We start from the raw sequence: 18,542 nt of genomic DNA, 5'->3' as shown, positions 1-18,542 counted from the left end.
CCGGGGAGGAAGCTTCCGGGTTCTTGGTCACGTGGTTAAGAGAAAGTTTGGGAGTGATGCAAGATGCTAGCAGCACACGAAAAACGACTGTATAGAAGAATTTAATATTTTTTTTTCAACAACTTAAATATAATTTGTAGAATATACAAGTGGATGTCAATAAATCTTTGAAAAGTTAATTAAAAAATATATATATAAATTCAATGCACACCGAGTGAAAATTGACTCTTCTTCATTGGTCACCATGACGTTCAATTTAGCATAGCCGTCTTTTAGATTTACTCATTTAAGTTGTTTGTGTGTGTTAAATTTGATGGCGCCCTCTGCTGTTAAAACTGTGTATTGCTGTGTCACATGACCGGGGAGGAAGCTTCCGGGTACGTAAGAGAACGTTTGGAAGTGATGCAAGATGCTAGCAGCACATAAAAAACGACTGTAAAGACGAATTTAATAACTAGAGATTCTACATTTATGGTCAGAAGGCGCACACCGCATGTCATTTGACATTAATTTTTGTTATAATATATAGTTTGACTGCTATTTATTCATTTTATACCGTGAAATGCTTATTATTGTCTTAATTGTAGTTTTTCCAGAAGAGCGCAGTTAATAGACTTAAACATCAGTTGAAGCGTGGTCTGTTCTGTACCATAAAAAAAACTTTGGAGTCAGTTAAAATTAACAATCTTTTCATCTGTCTAGGTCACTGGTGTGTGAGAGCGAAAAACCTCCAACTTGCTTGAGGGAAATAAGTCATTTGGCGCCACCTGCAGGTTGTCATGTGTACTGTAAGTCTGGCATTGGCCTTAAGTACTATATAAAATGAAACAAGTAAATTTGCTCATATTTTTCTCTGGTTATGTTTTTTTTGGTCGGATTATTTTAATATATGTGTGTTTAGCTATAATTAATATAATTTATGTGTGGTCAGTTGACACAATATGAGCGTGTGGAAGTGGTTAACAAGCAAATATGAGTGAAGAATGAGGATAATGTGCCTTTTTCTCCAATGTCAAGGCACATTTGAAGATACCAAATATGGTACCTTGGGCTGAAAGTGCATTTTCGTCGTCTGTCAAGGTAGCATCCATGCAAATGTACCTCAAAGAGTCACAATTTGTACCATTGTCAGGGCCTAAAAAGTACCGAAGTAGTAAGACGAAGCTATTAAGTACAATAATGTCTTATTTTCTGAGTGGATAGTAACTTTCAAGTCAATGCTCATACAAAAAGTTGCTCATCCTTCCCTGAGTGGCTTCGTCTGAGCTTCAGACCAGACAGGATCTTCTGTGCGGGTGAGGTGAAGTGTTGCTCTGCAGGAAGAGACTTGGGTGAGCGACAGAGAGTCTTCCTCTGTCCACAATTATTGGAGACATCCACGTTGACATCAGCCAAACCAGACGCCCCCGGAGACGGCGTGTCCAGTCCTAGCATGTACTGCACAACATCACGTGGGTTTAGAGGAGCATCCTCGGTTCGGCGACAAGGCGGGCAGATGTTCCCGCAAGAGGCGTCAGAGTTCTGAGGAGGTGCGAGTGGTGATCGTTGTTCCGGGGAGGAGCTGCGACTGCTGTCGGCGCTACTAGGAGTCACCGGAAGAGCCAGGGGCGGCGGTCTGGGAGCGACGGTCTGGTTGGCGGGAGGTCGGCTCCTCGGGTTGTGGTGGCGGTGGTACTTGACAGGCTGCCTGGTGAAGCGGAAGTTGGACGTGACAAAGTCCCCCGTTGGGTCGTGCTGGGCACCGCTCATAGCCAGGACTGGAAGGAGAAAGGCAGGTGGTTCGTGAAATCAAGTCCCGTTGGACACTTCATTAGGCACACCTGCTAAGTCTTTTCATATTTCATACAAATATATGAAAACAATGTCCACTTTTGGTATGACATGAAATCCACACATTAATGAATCATAATTAATCATAACATAACTATAAACTCCATCACTAAATTGCATTTATTATTAAAATTACATTGAAATATTTAGCAGGGATCTTATGATGAAATTTTGATGGCAACCAGCAAATAAATGCTAAATATCATAAAAATAATAAAATATTATTTAATTTAATGTAATTGGAATAAATACAATAATAAAATTACATTTATTGTTAAAATTACAATTGAGTTTGCAATTCTAAGGGTAAATATAATATTTAAATTACATGTATTGAATTGAACAATTATATTACTTAATTTATTCTAATATTATTTTTATATATTTTATATTATTATATTATTGTTTTACATTATTTTAATAATACATTTTATTACATGTATTATGACGATTCTAATAATTAAAATTAAATTATAATAATTGTTATTATTTATTATTATTATTTTATGAAAATAAAATATAAAATTACAAATATATTACATTTGGGGTCATTTTCCAAGGACCTTATGATTACATTATGATTACATTATTACAATTACAATTTAATGTAATTGGAATAAATACAATAATTAGATTACATTTATTGTTAAAATTACAATTGATTTTACAATTCTAAGGGAAAATATAATATTTAAATTACATGTATTGAACAATTATATTACTTAATTTATTATATTTTTTACATTATTTTATTATTATTATTATTATATTGTTTTATATTATTTAAATATATTTTATTACATGTATTATGACGATTATAATAATTTAAATATTATAATAATTATTTATTATTATTTTATTAAAATAAATATTAAATTATAAATATTACATTGGGGTATTTTTCCAAGGACCTTATGATTACATTTATCACAATAAATAAATGACAAATATCACAATAAATGTTTTAATATCTATATACATAATTTTATATGAAACCTTAGGTTTAAAAAAATAAAGTTTATAAGCTATATTGTGTACAGTCAACCGCCACAAAACTAAAATTGGATCTAGGTTTGTACCTTCGGCAGCAAATTTAACATCATAAATGTGATATAAATAAAATAATCTCTATTAATAATAATAATCTCTGGTGTGTGTTGCCATTGCCACAAAGAGAACAAAGATCTGAAGGGCACAGAAAGAGTACATGAACACTTGGTAAAACATGGGAGGAAGTCTTACTTAACCACAGGAAAGTCACACAGACATGTTAAAAAAAAAAAAAAAAAAAAAACAGGAAGTAAGAAAGCCAGCCACCAAAGCGTGAAGAACTGTAAAGTAAATAAGCTCCAACTGTCATCAGTGATGTATGACTCTAGTCCCGCCTACCTGCTCTGTCATTGGCTTCAGGGCCGATCTGGTCCACTGCTTCATTGGATGAAGACTTGTCAGATATATAACCCTCGCTCGACTCTCGCTTCATTCTTTCGCTCTGTTGGAACGACACAAGTTGAGTGGCGTCAGAGCTATCACAGAAGATGTTCAATTTCTTACACCTGTGCCTTTTATACAGGAGCCGGTTGACCCGGAAATGATCCAATCAGAGTGTGTAATGGGAGTTCACAATGGCGGTTTGGTTTTCATGAGAATTTCATGGAAAATTTGCATTATTTTCAGAAATTAGCATTTTTTTTTATTGCGTGCCAGTGCTAAATAACCCCCCATGGGGCCAAAGAAAGTTGCCACTGCCAGCCTTTTGATAAAGAAGGTGACAAACACTATTGCCAGGATGTCTACAATGACAATGACAAAGTCATTATTTTGCATTGTTAGGGTTAGTGAATGGTTGTTTGTCTATATGTGCCCTGTGATTGGCTGGCGACCAGTCCAAAGTGTACCCCGCCTCTCGCCCGAAGACAGCTGGGATAGGCTCCAGCATTCCGGTGACCCTCGTGAGGATAAGCGTTAGAAAATGAATGAATGAATGTGGTTACATTTGTATTTGCACAATTATTTTAGTATGGGTTTATGCCTCCACTAGAGGGCGCCTGTGTACCACTAGCGGTACTTGTGCTGCAGTTTGAGAATCCATGCTGGAAAATATGAAGCAATGCAAGTGGAAAAGAAGCTTAAAAAGAGTGACGTGCAGGCAGAAGGAAAACAACAAATAATCTTAAAGTGAAAAAAGACAAAAGAGAACCCGACTTACTTCCAGTGAGTAAGGCCGCTCCCGGGAGGATGTTCCTTGCTCGGGTCTTGAGTCCAACTCCCCCTCCACTTGACAGCCACGTCCCCTGGGAGGGGTCTCCGGAAGCGGACCGATGGGAACGGGAGGTGTGGGTGTACCGGTTCTCTCTCTCTTCTTACACAGGAAGACTGTGTCATGCTGTGAGATGAGGAACTCCACCAGCAGCGCCTGGTAGGTGGTTTCCTGCAGCGCCACCGTGGGCTGGTCTGTGGACACCGGGGGGCGCAGGAGAGTCGGGCCGAACACGATGCCCAAGTTGCTGGCGGACATTTTGTTCTCGTTGTTTCTGGAAACTCTGTAGCCGCCAGACGGCAGATAAGACAATTAATAAGATAAGATAATTAAACATTTCTTATACACAGCAGGAGGCGACGGAGGCAAGGAAAAACAGAAAGGGTTCAAGCGTACTTTTGCAGGTGTCCTATAACATGTTGTAATGTGCCGTAGCAACATGGAGGCAGCCTCTGCAGTAACCTCTGTAGGCTGTGAGCCACATCCATGAACTCGTTAGTGTCTTGCATGGATTCCCAGTCGCCCAGATGCTGAATGCTCTTCCCCGCCGCCATGAAGTCGTTGTAGAGGTCAAATGTCATCAGTGGCTCGGGAAGCTGAAAGAAAAACAACAATGGAGAACAAAATGAAGGGATTCAGGGGTCTATTTGATGATGTACCTCCTTGAAGAAGTGCTTCAGGATGCAGGTGATGTCATGAGGGGACAACTCCGAGAGGTCCACGTCCTCCTTGTGTTCCTCGAAGGCCTGGCACAGTTTTTGGACGCGAGGCTTGGACCCGCTGACCCGATACACCCCCTTATGCAGGAAAAAAATAAATTTACATTTCACAATAGATAAAAATATGAGCTGGAAACCTCATATTACAAATATACAACATAAAGTAGCCAGAAATATTTCAATATTGAACAAAGCAAAATTTCCACACTCTTTATTGCTCTCTAGTTCTACCATATCTTACTTATTGTGTGGAAATATATATTATAATAACGATAAAAGCAATCTTCACTCGCTAAATCTACTGCAAAAAAAGGTCAGTAAGGATAATTCATAATGCCGCCTACAGAGAACATACTAACTCCTTATTTCTAAAATCACAAATACTTCAACTTGCTGATATAGTTCATCTTCAAACAGCTAAAATAATGCATAAGGCTAAAAAATAACCAATTAGCTAAAAATGTCATCCAATACTTCTCTACAAGAGAGGAGAAATATGATCTCAGGGAAGAAGTACATTTGAAACACTTATATGCTAGGACTACGTTAAAAAGCCATAGCATTTCAGTATGTGGAATCAAACTATGGAATGGATTGAGTAAGACCCTCAAACAATGCACAACGATGAGCCAATTCAAGAAACAATACAAGCAGTTGATGTTTGCTAAATACAAGGATGAAGAGTCTTGCACCAGTCATGATGTGCTATATATATCTTAATTTAATTTAATTTAATTTAATTTAATTTAATTTAATTTAATTTAATTTAATTTAATTTAATTTAATTTAATTTAATTTAATTTAATTTAATTTAATTTAATTTAATTTAATTTAATTTAATTTAAACAAAAAACTTAAATTATCTTAGAAATGCAGGAAGTGAACAAATGTAACAGTTACTGATTGTAAAAGTACCAGATGGAGGGGTAGGATTTAATAAGCTTTGCTTCTTCCTACTCCTTCGGACATGTGGAACTGTGAACTGATTATGTGATGCATTCAATTGTAATCTGATGCATGTTCAAATGAAATAAAACCATTACCATTACATTTCACCATGCGTTTCTGTGACAGTACTAAACAGATAATGCACCATAACAACGGTGCTCACACTAAATATTCTAAGTACTATTCTTAACATATATTTATTTTGATAGTCCCGTCCACACCAGAAATACCTGGACAGATAGAGCCCGACTTTCAATCTCCGACGTGCAGCGTCGCACCACAAAGGGCACGTCATCCCGTGTGTCCCGTAGTAACAAAGACAGGTGGACGCCAAACACCGTCCCCTTGTTGTTGTCACACTCAATCTGGCACACCTCCATGCACTTCCTGTGCAAACCTAGCCCACACTGAAAGAGGCACAAATGAATATAAAAACACCATCAACCTACTTGGAGTTTCCCTGGGGGGGGGGGCACACACACCTCTTCACATTCCACCCCGTTTACATAAATGTAGTTGTCGCACTGCTTGCATTTCACCATCTTGGTCTTCAGCTTCCTGAGTCGGTGCGTCAGAGCGGCTCGGGACGGCGTTCGGACTTTGACCTGCTGTCCATCGAGGCACTCTAACAGAAAAATATATTGATAAGACAATGTATTATGATCCCGTCTAATAGTCATAATTCAATTGTGTACGGATGAGGTTGTTTCATAACACTGGTGTGAGACCGCACTCAAGTTGCCAAGGAAACACCATCATGATTGGCATATGGTTAGTTTTCATTGGGAAATGGGACGCTTTCCTTGAATACACAAGATCAGAATAGCTTGCCGACACCCACAACCCACAACTCGGACTGGCGAGAGGTACCGATTCCTTAAAATAAAGGAGTTGACAGCCGCAAGCTAACTGCTGAAGGTCAAACTGGTTAAAAAAAAACAAACAAACTGGAGCACTAATAAGTGTACAAGAGATCCATTATGCAGTCAAAAAACCTAACCACAATGATATCTAGGTACTACAGGATGATACCCAAGTCAAATACCAATATTCTATGTCTATTTATGCTAGTGTGGATTCAATTTAGCATGTTTATTGGTGCCGAAATGTGCGTATTTGTCATTTTTATTGCTTATTTATTTAACTTAATGGTTCTTTTTTGCTTTTATGTATCCCGTTTTTTCCCCTCATTGTGTTCCGCGTCCTGGCTAACGCTAGGAGTCCACTGGGCCGGCGCCAGTTGGTGCCAGTCCGAGCCAAAGATTATGTGATTGGAGCGTATTGGCTCGCTGTGGCGCCAAATTAATGTTTGTTCGGCATGTTGCCATGCCACAGCGAGCCACTACGCGGCAATCACATAATCTTTGGCACAGACTGGCACCGGCCCAGTGGACTCCTAGCATCATTGGCTCAACTTGGCTCGCGCCATTACATTCCAGTGGATTCCAATAGATGTTTTGTTTGCGACATTTGGTTCCACTTGGTGGACACTTAATCAAGCACTCGGCGTGATGAAGATTTGGAAATTTTCTTGCCGCCAAACTCAATTTGTGCCGCCATTATGGGGCCACTAGAGAGCCAGTTGGGAGGCAGTTTGAGCCACTGCACGCCACTAGGCACCTTATTGGTGACACTAGGCGCCACAGCAAATTGCATTGGCGTGAACTGGCACCAACTAGCGCAGGCCCAGTGGACTCCTAGCATCATTGGTGCAATTTGGCTCGTGCCATTACATTCCAGTGGATTCCAATAGGCGTATTGTTTGCGACATTTGGTTCCACTTGGTGGACACTTGATCAAGCAATCGAAGCAACAAAGATTTTAAACATTTTTTAATTTTCTTGCCGCCAAACTAAATTTTTGAAGCCGTTACAGGCCACCACGAGCCAGTTGGGAGGCAGTTTGAGCCACTGCACGCCACTAGGCACCTTATTGGCGACACTAACTGTTGTGCATCCAAAAGGGGGAGGAAGATGCTAACCTTGGCACAAAAAGTTTGACTTTTTGGAGTGTTTAAAGAAGAACATGTAGTATGTTAAAAGTGTATGTTTCTGTATATTATGTATATTATGTGTATGTATGTTTTTTAAAGTGTTTCCAGCTTTAAAACGTCTATAATTATTATGAAAAAATAAAGCTGACTACTTCCCGGATTACTTTTGGAGCCTAACTAGGAGAGATTGAATCGGAGTAAACCCAAACACTAATCACTAAACTGTGCATACGGTTATAATAATTACTATTATTATTATTATAGCTACCGGGGCTTCTCGGAGACCCGAGTTCGATTCCACCCTCGGGCATCTCTGTGTGGAGTTTGCATGTTGGGTTTTCTCCGGGTACTCCGGTTTCCTCCCACATTCCAAAAACATGCTAGGTTAATTAGCGACTCTAAATTGTCCATAGGTATGAATGTGAGTGTGAATGGTTGTTTGTCTATATGTGCCCTGTGATTGGCTGGCAGCCAGTTGTAGCATAGAAGAGACGTCACTAACCAGATTCTGATGCCACGTCGCGGTCATCCGGGTCGTCTGAGAGCAAGTTGAACGTTGTTTTGTGAATCCTCCTAGTACAGTGGGCTGCCATTTTTGTAGTTGTTGTTGTTGCAAAAACCCAACACAGAAGACAACGTCTTTTTATCGTCATTAACACGTCGTTCCAAATGAATACCGTGTAGACTTGTACATACCAGGGCTGGACAGAGATTCCAAGCTGCCTTCGATGCTCTCGTTGTCACTGAAAGCAAATCGCTCTAACGGGAAGCGGACATGTTGACTAATAACTTTCGAATGAAGTACAGGGTGTGTGGTTTTGAGCGAGGAACACTCACTGCCTTCGCTTGGTTGTCTGCAGGGACTTTCATCTCTTTGTGGTGATGAGTCCCGTAGGGAGCTAAGAGGGTTGCTGGTTTTCCGATGTTTCCTTTCAAGTGAAACATTTACCATGACACAATGTATAAAAAAGATGGATCGATATTAGATATGATACTCCGCTATGTTATCGTTTGTTACCGTTTCCCCTGAGCCACATACTCCTGGAAGGAGAAGATGGGCAGAGGCTGTTCTTGGCATCTTCTGCTCCGTATGTACATCATGTACGGTTCTCCGGGCTCCAAGGAGCGACACGTCAGCTCCAGGTTGTGATATCCCAAAGGAACCGGCTCTGTCTGTTGCCGCTGGTAGTAAAACATGTTGACTGCGGACTGATGGAGAAGATGAAGACCGGTTTCTACAATGGATTTGCAACTGAAACATTGTTAGGACTTGTAGCGCAGAACCTGCTTGAGCACTGTGTCTCCCTGACAGATGAGTTTACGAATGTGGGAAATAATCCTCTCTTTCACCTTCACCAGCTCATCCTGGTGGATCCTGGCGTCATGGACACACTGTTTGTACAGAAGCTCCGCCTCCATCACCTGGGTAATATAACACATAAGCACTGCCGGAAGGTAAATACCCATTTTTTAAAATCTTACCTTTGTCTGTTCATCCTTGGACTTCCTCCTCCTTTCCAGAGTTTTCATGCCTCCCATGTCGTCCACGATTTTAGCTGTGATAGCTTTAGCTTTTTCTAGCTCGTCACAGCGCTGGAAGTATTGCTGCCGGGCCTTTTTCAGAGATGTCACTGCTTCATTCTGAAACAACACAACAAGGAACCTATTTCAGACAGGATTCAATACCCTTCCAATACCATACAACAGTCCCATCACCAAAAATATTGACTAATAACTTTGAATATGTTGAATTGGAATGTTCATAACAATGTGACTTCATATTTAAAGCGCACTTTTAGAACAATTTCCTGATATCCAGTTGGCAAGAGAGTACTGTCGCGTTACTGGTATATATTTACTGGTATATAGCCTGCTCTTTATTTTCACATGGAACACAACGGATATGACTAAAACACCAGAAAAGAAATGGAGCATGGTCCCAAAAATGCGAGTAATTCAGTTGATTACTGTCCTCCTCTGTTGGCAAGAGAGTACTGTCGCGTTACTGGTATATATCCTGCTCTTTATTTTCACATAAAACACAACGGATATAACTAAAACTACAGAAACTAAATGGAACAGGGTCTCAAAAATGCAAGTAATTCAGTTGATTACTGTCCTCCTCTGTTGGCAAGAGAGTACTGTCACGTTACTGGTATACAGCCTGCTCTTTATTTTCACATAAAACACAACAGATATAACTAAAACTACAGAAACTAAATGGATCAGGGTCTCAAAAATGCGAGTAATTCAGTTGATTATGTCTTCCTCTGTTGGCAAGGGAGTACTGTCGCGTTCCTGGTATATATCCTGCTCTTTATTTTCACATAAAACACAATGGATATAACTAAAACTACAGAAACTAAATGGAACAGGGTCTCAAAAATGCGAGTAATTCAGTTGATTACCGTCTTCCTCTGTTGGCAAGAGAGTACTGTCGCGTTACTGGTATATATCCTGCTCTTTATTTTCACATAAAACACAACGGATATGACTAAAACTACAGCAAAGAAATGGAGCAGGGTCTCAAAAATGCGAGTAATTCAGTTGATTACCGTCTTCCTCTGTTGGCAAGAGAGTACTGTCGCGTTCCCGAAATGGAGCAGGGTCTCAAAAATACTAGTAATTCAGTTGACTTACCATCTTCCTCTGTTCTTTCACCCACTGCTCCTTGAATTCCCTGCGCCACTTTTCAATCTCATTCCTCTTGGCAGCCAAGGCCTTTTGGGGGATGAAGAGATTGTGGATTAAAAACAACGCTCGACAGTAACGTCCAAAAGAAAACACCATCAAATCTGGGTATGAACTGTACTTGGTAACAGCGGTTCTGCACCAGCTCTGAAGTCTTCTTGGAGTTCCAGCTGTTCTTCAGGTCCTGTTCTAGAGCCATGGTGTAGATGTACTGCAGGGGCATCATTTCCTATGCAAGCAAGGAGACTTTAGATCAATACATAAACGTTGGCTAGTTACTGTAAACTAATAAACAAGAAGGTCTACCTGTGATGTCAAGCTGGCTTTTGCTGCTTCGGATGCCTTCATGATGTTTTTGGCAAATTCTTGTTCTACCACCAACGGAAATAAATCGTATTTTGATCTTGATCTTCAGTTACAAGGCAATGCAATTTCATCATCCACAATGGATTTAATTGGAAAGAAAAATTCTTTCTTGTAATATTAACAAAAAATATATTTTTTCATCTAATTTTATCTTGTGTTTACCGGAAAAATAACATATTTTATTGTATTTATTTTTATGGTGTTTATATTTGTAATTATTACTTATGGTAATTTAAAAATATTGATTGAAAAATAAATAAATATGATGAATTGAGCTAAAACATTATTTGAGAGATAGATTAATAATAAATATTTTTAAATGTCTAATTATTTTAATAATTATTATATGTATGCATATATATAATAAATAAAATAATAATATAATAATAAATACATAAATAATAATATAAATGCTAATAAAATAATACACAATAAATAAAAATAAAAACAAAAAAGACAACTTAAAAAGGACTCTATTACCAATACTAACTAAAGAAAAGTCGGAGCATAATTTGTCCCACTCTGCATGGAGCCTGGTAATCCCTGCTGTAATCCTTCCTGCGTATTCCGAGTATGTAGCCATCAACCCTACCTTTAACATGACACAAAAACCTCATTGTTGCTAGGTCATGCATGAAACCGCTCATATAGACGACAACACATCTAGTCTGGGTTGTAAATAAGCTAACTCCATATTTCCAGGTGTGTATTTCGCTCACCCAAGCTGATTCTCTTCTCCATCCAGGCCAGGAGGTCTTTGGCGTAGCGGCACCACATCTTGGCGTACCGCAGGGCCGTCTCCACGCCATCCTCACAGCGGCAGAGCGCCAGGTCGGCCTCGTGGGCTGCCAAGGAGTACATCAACATCACGGCGGGTTCTACGCTCTTATTTGGAGGACAAATCACTTTCCACTCAGGGAGACAAACAATAATTTCCAGAAGGTGTCGCTTGGATGTTCAGGATGTAAGTATGGAGGCCAGAAAAAGCTAGTTGGCATGACTGCACATAATTGTGTCTGCACACTACGCTCCTTCTTCTCCTTCTTTCCACGGCCATATTTGACTGATAAAAAGCGGAAGTTAAAACTTATCCACAAAAAAAAAACTGATTCCTCAGCGTATTTTTATTAAGAAATAAATCTCCGAGTGGATTCCTTAGCGTCACGGTGTCCTCACTGTTCCCATGTAGGATTAGCCGGCAGAGGAAACCCAGATTGCCGGGAGTTAGGAGCTTTACAGGACGGCCACCTGGTGTGTAACAGTTTGGATGGGGTGTGAAAGGGCTGATGGGTAATTAATCCCAGCCAATGGGAGGAGGAACACTCAAGGCTGCCAAAGATCATTCTCTTACACTTGGTAAGTAGTCAGAACATTGCCAATAAATCTCACTACTTTAAGATGAAAGGAAGTGTTGCTCTTCTCAATGAGCAGCGGGCCCCGCCACCCCACATCTAAATCTTGAAGAACGTATTTGTTTGGCTTTCATGTTTTCTACTCGCTCACATGTAGTCTCTTCCACAGCATCCATAAAAATGAGAAGCACGTTTCATGGCTAATTATGCAAATTATGTGTCGTGATATCATTAACGTCCTCATTATTGCTAAACAGCGCATGACAACATACAGTAACTACTCTGCATTGAAACCTACACAGCATTGACTTCCTGTTCAATGCAAAATAAGAATCAAAATAAAAGCATGGCAAATTAGCATAGCTAATATCATTCATTCATTCATTTTCAAATGCTTATCCTCACAAGGGTCACGGGGGTGCTGGAGCCTATCCCAGCTGTCTTTGGGCAAGAGGCGGGGTACACCCTAGACTGGTGGCCAGCCAATCACAGGGCACATATAGACAAACAACCATTCACATTCATACCTATGGACAATTTGGAGTCACCAATTAACCTAGCATGTTTTTGGAATGTGGGAGGAAACCGGAGTACCCGGAGAAAACCCACGCATACACGGGGAGAACATAAGAGAACTGTGTGCAAACTCCACACAGAGATGGCCGAGGGTGGAATTGAACTCAGGTCTCCTACTTGTGAAGCCTGACTGCTAACCACTCGCACGCCGTGCCCCTAAAAGGTTGTATATGTTTACAAATTTGGGTAATAAGAGTTTAAAAGTCAATATAGGGGTGTTATTTCATGTCTAGAAGGCTCTAATAATGCTTAAATATTCATTCATTTTCTACTGCTTATTCTCACAAGGGTCGCGGGGGGTATGCTGGAGTCTATCCCAGCTGTCTTCGGGCGAGAGGTGGGGTACACCCTGGACTGGTGGCCAGCCAATCACAGGGCACATATAGACAAACAACCATTCACACTCACATTCATACCTATGGACAATTTGGAGTCGCTAATTAACCTAGCATGTTTTTGGAAATTGGGAGGAAACCGGAGTACACGTAGAAAACCCTGAAGAGAACATGCAAACTCCACACAGAGCTAACCGAGGATGGGATTGAACTCGGGTCTCCTCATAGCTAATATGAGTATGAAATATTGTAAACATGCATGTTAGGTTAATTGGTGACTCCAAATTGTCCATAGGTATGAATGTGAGTGTGAATGGTTGTTTGTCTATATGTGCCCTGTGATTGGCTGGCGACCAGTCCAGGGTGTACCCTGTCTCTCGCCTGAAGACAGCTGGGATAGGCTCCAGCATACTCCTAATTAGGATAGATTGATATTGTAAATATTGTATTGGGTTGGTTCAAACTAGCAAGCAAACGCCGCTGCCCCCTGTAGCCCAAAACCTGAATCACAGCCCAGAACCATAAGAAATACCTATATACTGATCCGAGAAGCATGGAGTTCCATTGTAGTTATTTAGTTATTCCAATAACCTCCCTCTCACGTAACAGAAGTAAGTGGAAAAAGCCAACCTTCTATCATGAACTAAACGATGGCCCACACACGAGCACAAGGGCGTGCCCCAACGGAACACTTACAGGACAAACTTCTTGGTGGAGGTGAATTATTTCCATGAGGGGAAGTGCTGTTCAAGTGGCGCAGACAGACAGACAGACGGAGCCAAAACAAGACCACAAAAAGAAGAGCCATTTAAGAAAAGTGGTTTCAAGATGACTGTCGGTGAGCTTTCACTCCCTCCACCTTCCAATTGCCGTGGCGTTTTAAAAAACACTCATTAGAAGCGCTGCTCTCCTGCTGTGTAGTACACTGCTTTGAACTGTCTGTGTTTTTTGTTTGTGTTTACTTTAACAAAACAACACCTCGCAAGGCAAAAGAGTGCATCTGCCTCCTGCTTAATCTGACTGGATTTATCCTAATCTTGTTATGGTACCGCAGTTACAACTCAAGGCAGTACTGGCAAGTAATTGGTACTCTATGAATGTTCTGAGCTCCTGTTTCAACACAACAGAGAAATGCTCTATACAGCCTCCCATTGCCAACATCATACTGGTCGTTTTAAGATGGTAAACTCGTTCCATGATGCATCATAATGGACCCCCGCCACAGCAAGTCTTACCTGATGAGTTCCCATCTCCTTCGATGGTGACACTGCGCTCCTAAACAGAAAAATAACTTCAAATAAGGTACTTTTACATTATCAATACAACGATAAACATGAGCAATCATGAGGTCGTTCAATACCAAACACCACAACAACAAATTTATACGTCTTTGGTAAATAGTCGATGACGAAACCAAGCTTAATAGTCAAAATAGGTGTATCCCTATGACAGCATTGTTAGCTAGCTCATATTAACTCATTTTCTCGTGTTATAATGCACAGAAAAGGGAAAAAAATAAGGATTATGAATGATGGGCAAAATTCCAAAAAAGTGCTGTTCCCCTTTAAAAAGTATCTTTTCACAAAAAGCTGGTTTTCTAGTCGGGAACTGATATTTTCCTGAAACGTTTCAATGTTCTAGGGGTTGAGCTAAAAACAAGAAATAACAAGAAACATTTTCAAGAAACGTTTTCATTCATTCATTTTCTTCCGCTTTTCCTCACGAGGGTCGCGGGGGTGCTGGAGCCTATCCCAGCTGTCTTCGGGCAAGAGGCGGGGCACACCCTGGACTGGTCGCCAGGCCAATCACAGGGCACATATAGACAAACAACCATTCACACTCACATTCATACCTATGGACAATTTGGAGTTGCCAATTACCCGGAGAAAACCCACGCATGCACAGGGAGAACATGCAAACTCCACACAGAGATGCCCGAGGGTGGAATTGAACTCGGGTCTCCAAGCTGTGAGGCCTGTGCGCGAACCACTAGAACACCGTGCAGCCCTTTTGCTATAATCCGTAATATAAACAACTTACAGATGGTTCCTGGCGCTCTGCAGGTTCTGGGTTCTTTCCAAGTATGCACTCCGAGTTGAACTCTGAAGAATCCGACATAAGGTCATCCTTGTCACTGAAAAAAATGGTAAAAAAAAGCTAAAAAAAACAGCTACAACAACATTATAAACAGCTCCCAGTAGTAGGATGCAACACTAACTAACATCTTGGATATCATTAGAGAGTAAAGGTGTCCCTCATTGTTGTGGCCAGTACATATTTAAAATTTTAAGGCCAATGAATTATCGCCTGTGTACCGCAGGAGCTTCGGGAGTCAATAATTAAAGTGAAAAAATCTTCCAAGAATTGCATCATTCTCCTGCACAGGGCGGTGGTTCCATCTAATTTTATACCTAATGTTGTGAGAGAGGGCATGGTGTGTGTCTGAGCCACGTCTGGTTTGTGATGACAAAAGACACATACACAACAGTGACACAAGTATCGGTCCGGTTTAGCCATTACAGGAAGTGAAAATGGAAGAAAATTATGGAGTTGTTCCCCTTTTGGAGCTCAAACCCGAGGTCACTGATGGTGACTCTGCTGTAGTTCATCCCTGAGGTGTTTGATGGGCTTCGTCCATAACAAATGCATCCTAGCATGTCCAACACAGTGGACGGTGTTACTTACATGGAAATAAAGGACAAATCAAGGTTGTCAAAGTCTCTGAAGATCTCGCTGTATCGCTTTATTTCCGATTTGTGGTGCACCTTGGGCCCATCTGAGACGAGAACTGTAAAGAAACACCAAAAAAAAAAGGGTGTCAGAATCTCGCAATTTTGTATTTGCCGTTATCTCAATGCTACTTCCCTTCTAAAAAAAAAAAAACACCCAAAAAACAGAAATGTGCTAACTTCAAGCAGTTATTGCAGGGAAAGAAGCGTTAAAAGTAAAGTAGTGTGGGTATGTATTTTTAAAATTGGACTAAAATACACAAAAATAAAATAAAAACAGGAATAAAACGTACACATTTTATTTCTCCGGGTACTCCGGTTTCCTCCCACATTCCAAAAACATGCTAGGTTAATTAGCGACTCCAAATTGTCCATAGGTATGAATGTGAGTGTGAATGGTTGTTTGTCTATATGTGCCCTGTGATTGGCTGGCGACCAGTCCAGGGTGTACCCCGCCTCTCAGCCCTGAAGACAGCTGGGATAGGCTCCAGCACCCCATGCGACCCTCGTGAGGAAAAGCGGTAGAAAAATGAATGAATGAATGAATGTGCCTACTTAGAAAAGGTGTACACTGACTACTCTAAAGTATACTGCCACAATATACCCTCCAGTTGCACGTGAGTGTTTAGCATATAAGCCACACAGTCAAAAGATCATTAGCCTACTAATTGCCTTCTCCAAATTGTCCATAGGTATAATTGTGAGTGTGATTCCACATTCAAATTGCATGTTGAGTACTATAAATGTGTACATGTTGGCAGGTCTGTATTACAATCAAACCCTCTATTTGAGAAGCACTGGGTCACTGTGATATTGAATCTTTAGTTCTGACTGGAAGGGAAAACCAAAAAAAACCCTTAAAGGAGCTCGCGTCCCCTCTGGAGGGTTTACGTTAGAGAGAACACAATGCACACGTTGCATCGATATGACAAATGGTGCAAAAAATTGGTCAACCACATCCTGTGTGCAGTTGGCGTCCTGAAATCAAGTTATGCTTATGAAATTATTATCAAGTCAAATCACATGCTATATTCATTTCATGAAAAAATGAAACATGGATTTTGAAGAACAGCATTTTCAGGAAGTTTGCCAGTCCGGTTTTGACAAAGAGGATGTTGCAGACGGTAACAGAAATTGCTTCATTGAATTAAAAAAATACTAAGCATCGGAATGGAATAAAAAAATAAAATCAACTTTATACTCACCTGTCGCTTGAGTGGACTCCTGACATGGCCCTTGAGCCTCTTCCATTTCTTCAACTGCAACTTAACAACTCAAACATCACATGACCTCAGTAGTAGAAGCCGAGTGTTCACTGAACGCCACTCTGACATTCAGTTGAATGCATCTTCCTGTTGATGGTTTGGTCCATAGGAAGAGGAAGTGCATCTCGGCCCGCCTACAAGCTGCTTGTGTTTTGACGTTAGAATGAAACATAGTCAATACAGGGGTATTCAACTTGCGGGTATTGTGGATGTTTTTTTTTATGACACATAGCTTAGCATATATTCTTAACATCAAAATAGTACATTTATTAACTATGTCATTTTAACATTCCTAACAATAATATGAGTGTATGTTTACTCACCATTTGGAACAGAGCAATACTGTCACCTAGTGGCGTCTTATGGGTATTCTTCCGTGTTGACATCACACAAAAAAGCCAAAGAAAAACAAAACTCACTTGTCTTTTGAGTCCAATTTTTTTACGGAAAATTCAGGTGGAACCCATAAATGTGTATCACTTTTCGTGTTAGCGGTAAAACGGTGGCGGGATGAGAGCATCAGTTAATGATGGCACCTTCACCTTCACCTTCGTCATGTGATCTCAGGGCAACAGGTTAAAAAAAACAGTTGATATGAGGTAAGGTTAACATAACAAAATGGAATCAGTATTAAATGTAAACCAGTTTAAGCGATAAAATAAAATAAATAATTATGAGTACAAAAAACTTGAAAGACAAGCTACATGTAGTATTCCGGTCACTGGGCATCAGTAATGTTACTTTAATTACTTTAATTACAACAACGCTGCATGTCCGACATGAAAACAAGAGCTCCTCCCATTCAGTGTGGAAGTGGTACATTTTTGGCTTCTTAATTTGTCTTTTTCCCCCACTCCGTTTGAAGCCCTTTCTTAAATTTGGAGTACATAAAACGTACGCTAATGAGTTAGCTCGGTAGCATGCTAATGTTTAAAGCTTTCAGTGATCTTGTAGCCTGCGTATTATGGTGTAAACAAAGAATACTAGGAGAGTAATGATAAGATGTGCCAATTCGCGCCAATGCAATTTGCTGTGGCGCCTAGTGTAATTGGCTCGTGGTGGCCCGTAACTGCGGCAAAAATTTAGTTTGGCGGCAATAAAATGTCAAAATGTTTAAAATCTTCATCCACCAAGTGGAACCAAATGTCACAAACAATGTCGTCTATTGGAATCCACTGGAATGTAATGGCACGAGCCAAGTTGTTCCAATAATGCTAGGAGTCCACTGGGCCGGCGCCAGTTGGTGCCAGTTCACGCCAATGCAATTTGCTGTGACGCCTAGTGTCGCCAATAAGGTGCCTAGTGCCGTGCAGTGGCTCAAACTGCCTCCCAATTGGCTCGTGGTGGCCCGTAACGGCGGCAGAAATTGAGTTTGGCGGGAAGAAAATTTCAAAATGTTTAAACCAAATGTCTCAAACAATGTCGCCTATTGGAATCCTACGCCATTACATTCCTACTGGAATGTAATGGCGCGAGCC

General features: G+C 40.5%; 1 protein-coding gene across 4 annotated transcripts; it reads right to left on the bottom strand.

Moving 5' to 3' along the window:
- Window positions 1-405: 405 nt before the first annotated feature.
- On the bottom strand, window positions 406-18,496 carry gmip (GEM interacting protein). Of its 4 annotated transcripts, XM_058050262.1 has the most exons (22): window positions 17,388-18,496; window positions 17,005-17,205; window positions 15,756-15,858; window positions 15,111-15,204; window positions 14,306-14,345; window positions 11,527-11,652; window positions 10,748-10,812; window positions 10,563-10,670; window positions 10,391-10,471; window positions 9,233-9,391; window positions 9,035-9,172; window positions 8,769-8,959; window positions 8,588-8,679; window positions 8,447-8,509; window positions 8,253-8,336; window positions 6,240-6,382; window positions 5,988-6,164; window positions 4,750-4,887; window positions 4,487-4,686; window positions 4,040-4,373; window positions 3,220-3,322; window positions 406-1,757 (listed from the first exon to the last, which is right to left on the bottom strand). In XM_058050262.1, the coding sequence occupies exons 2-22, from the start codon at window positions 17,048-17,050 to the stop codon at window positions 1,222-1,224; spliced, it is 3,021 nt and encodes a 1,006-aa protein (XP_057906245.1). In that variant the 5' UTR covers window positions 17,051-17,205; window positions 17,388-18,496; the 3' UTR covers window positions 406-1,221. The 4 variants fall into 4 exon arrangements, with proteins under 4 accessions (XP_057906245.1, XP_057906244.1, XP_057906246.1 ...); XM_058050261.1 differs by having other exon boundaries at window positions 17,005-18,496; XM_058050263.1 differs by having other exon boundaries at window positions 9,101-9,172; window positions 17,005-18,496.
- Between the last annotated feature and the right edge of the window lie 46 nt (window positions 18,497-18,542).

Source organism: Doryrhamphus excisus, chromosome 15, assembly GCF_030265055.1.
Source record: "Doryrhamphus excisus isolate RoL2022-K1 chromosome 15, RoL_Dexc_1.0, whole genome shotgun sequence".
NCBI lineage: Eukaryota > Metazoa > Chordata > Actinopteri > Syngnathiformes > Syngnathidae > Doryrhamphus > Doryrhamphus excisus.
The sequence above is the reverse complement of the archived record's forward strand: the minus strand, read 5'-3'. Positions and strand labels throughout refer to the sequence as shown.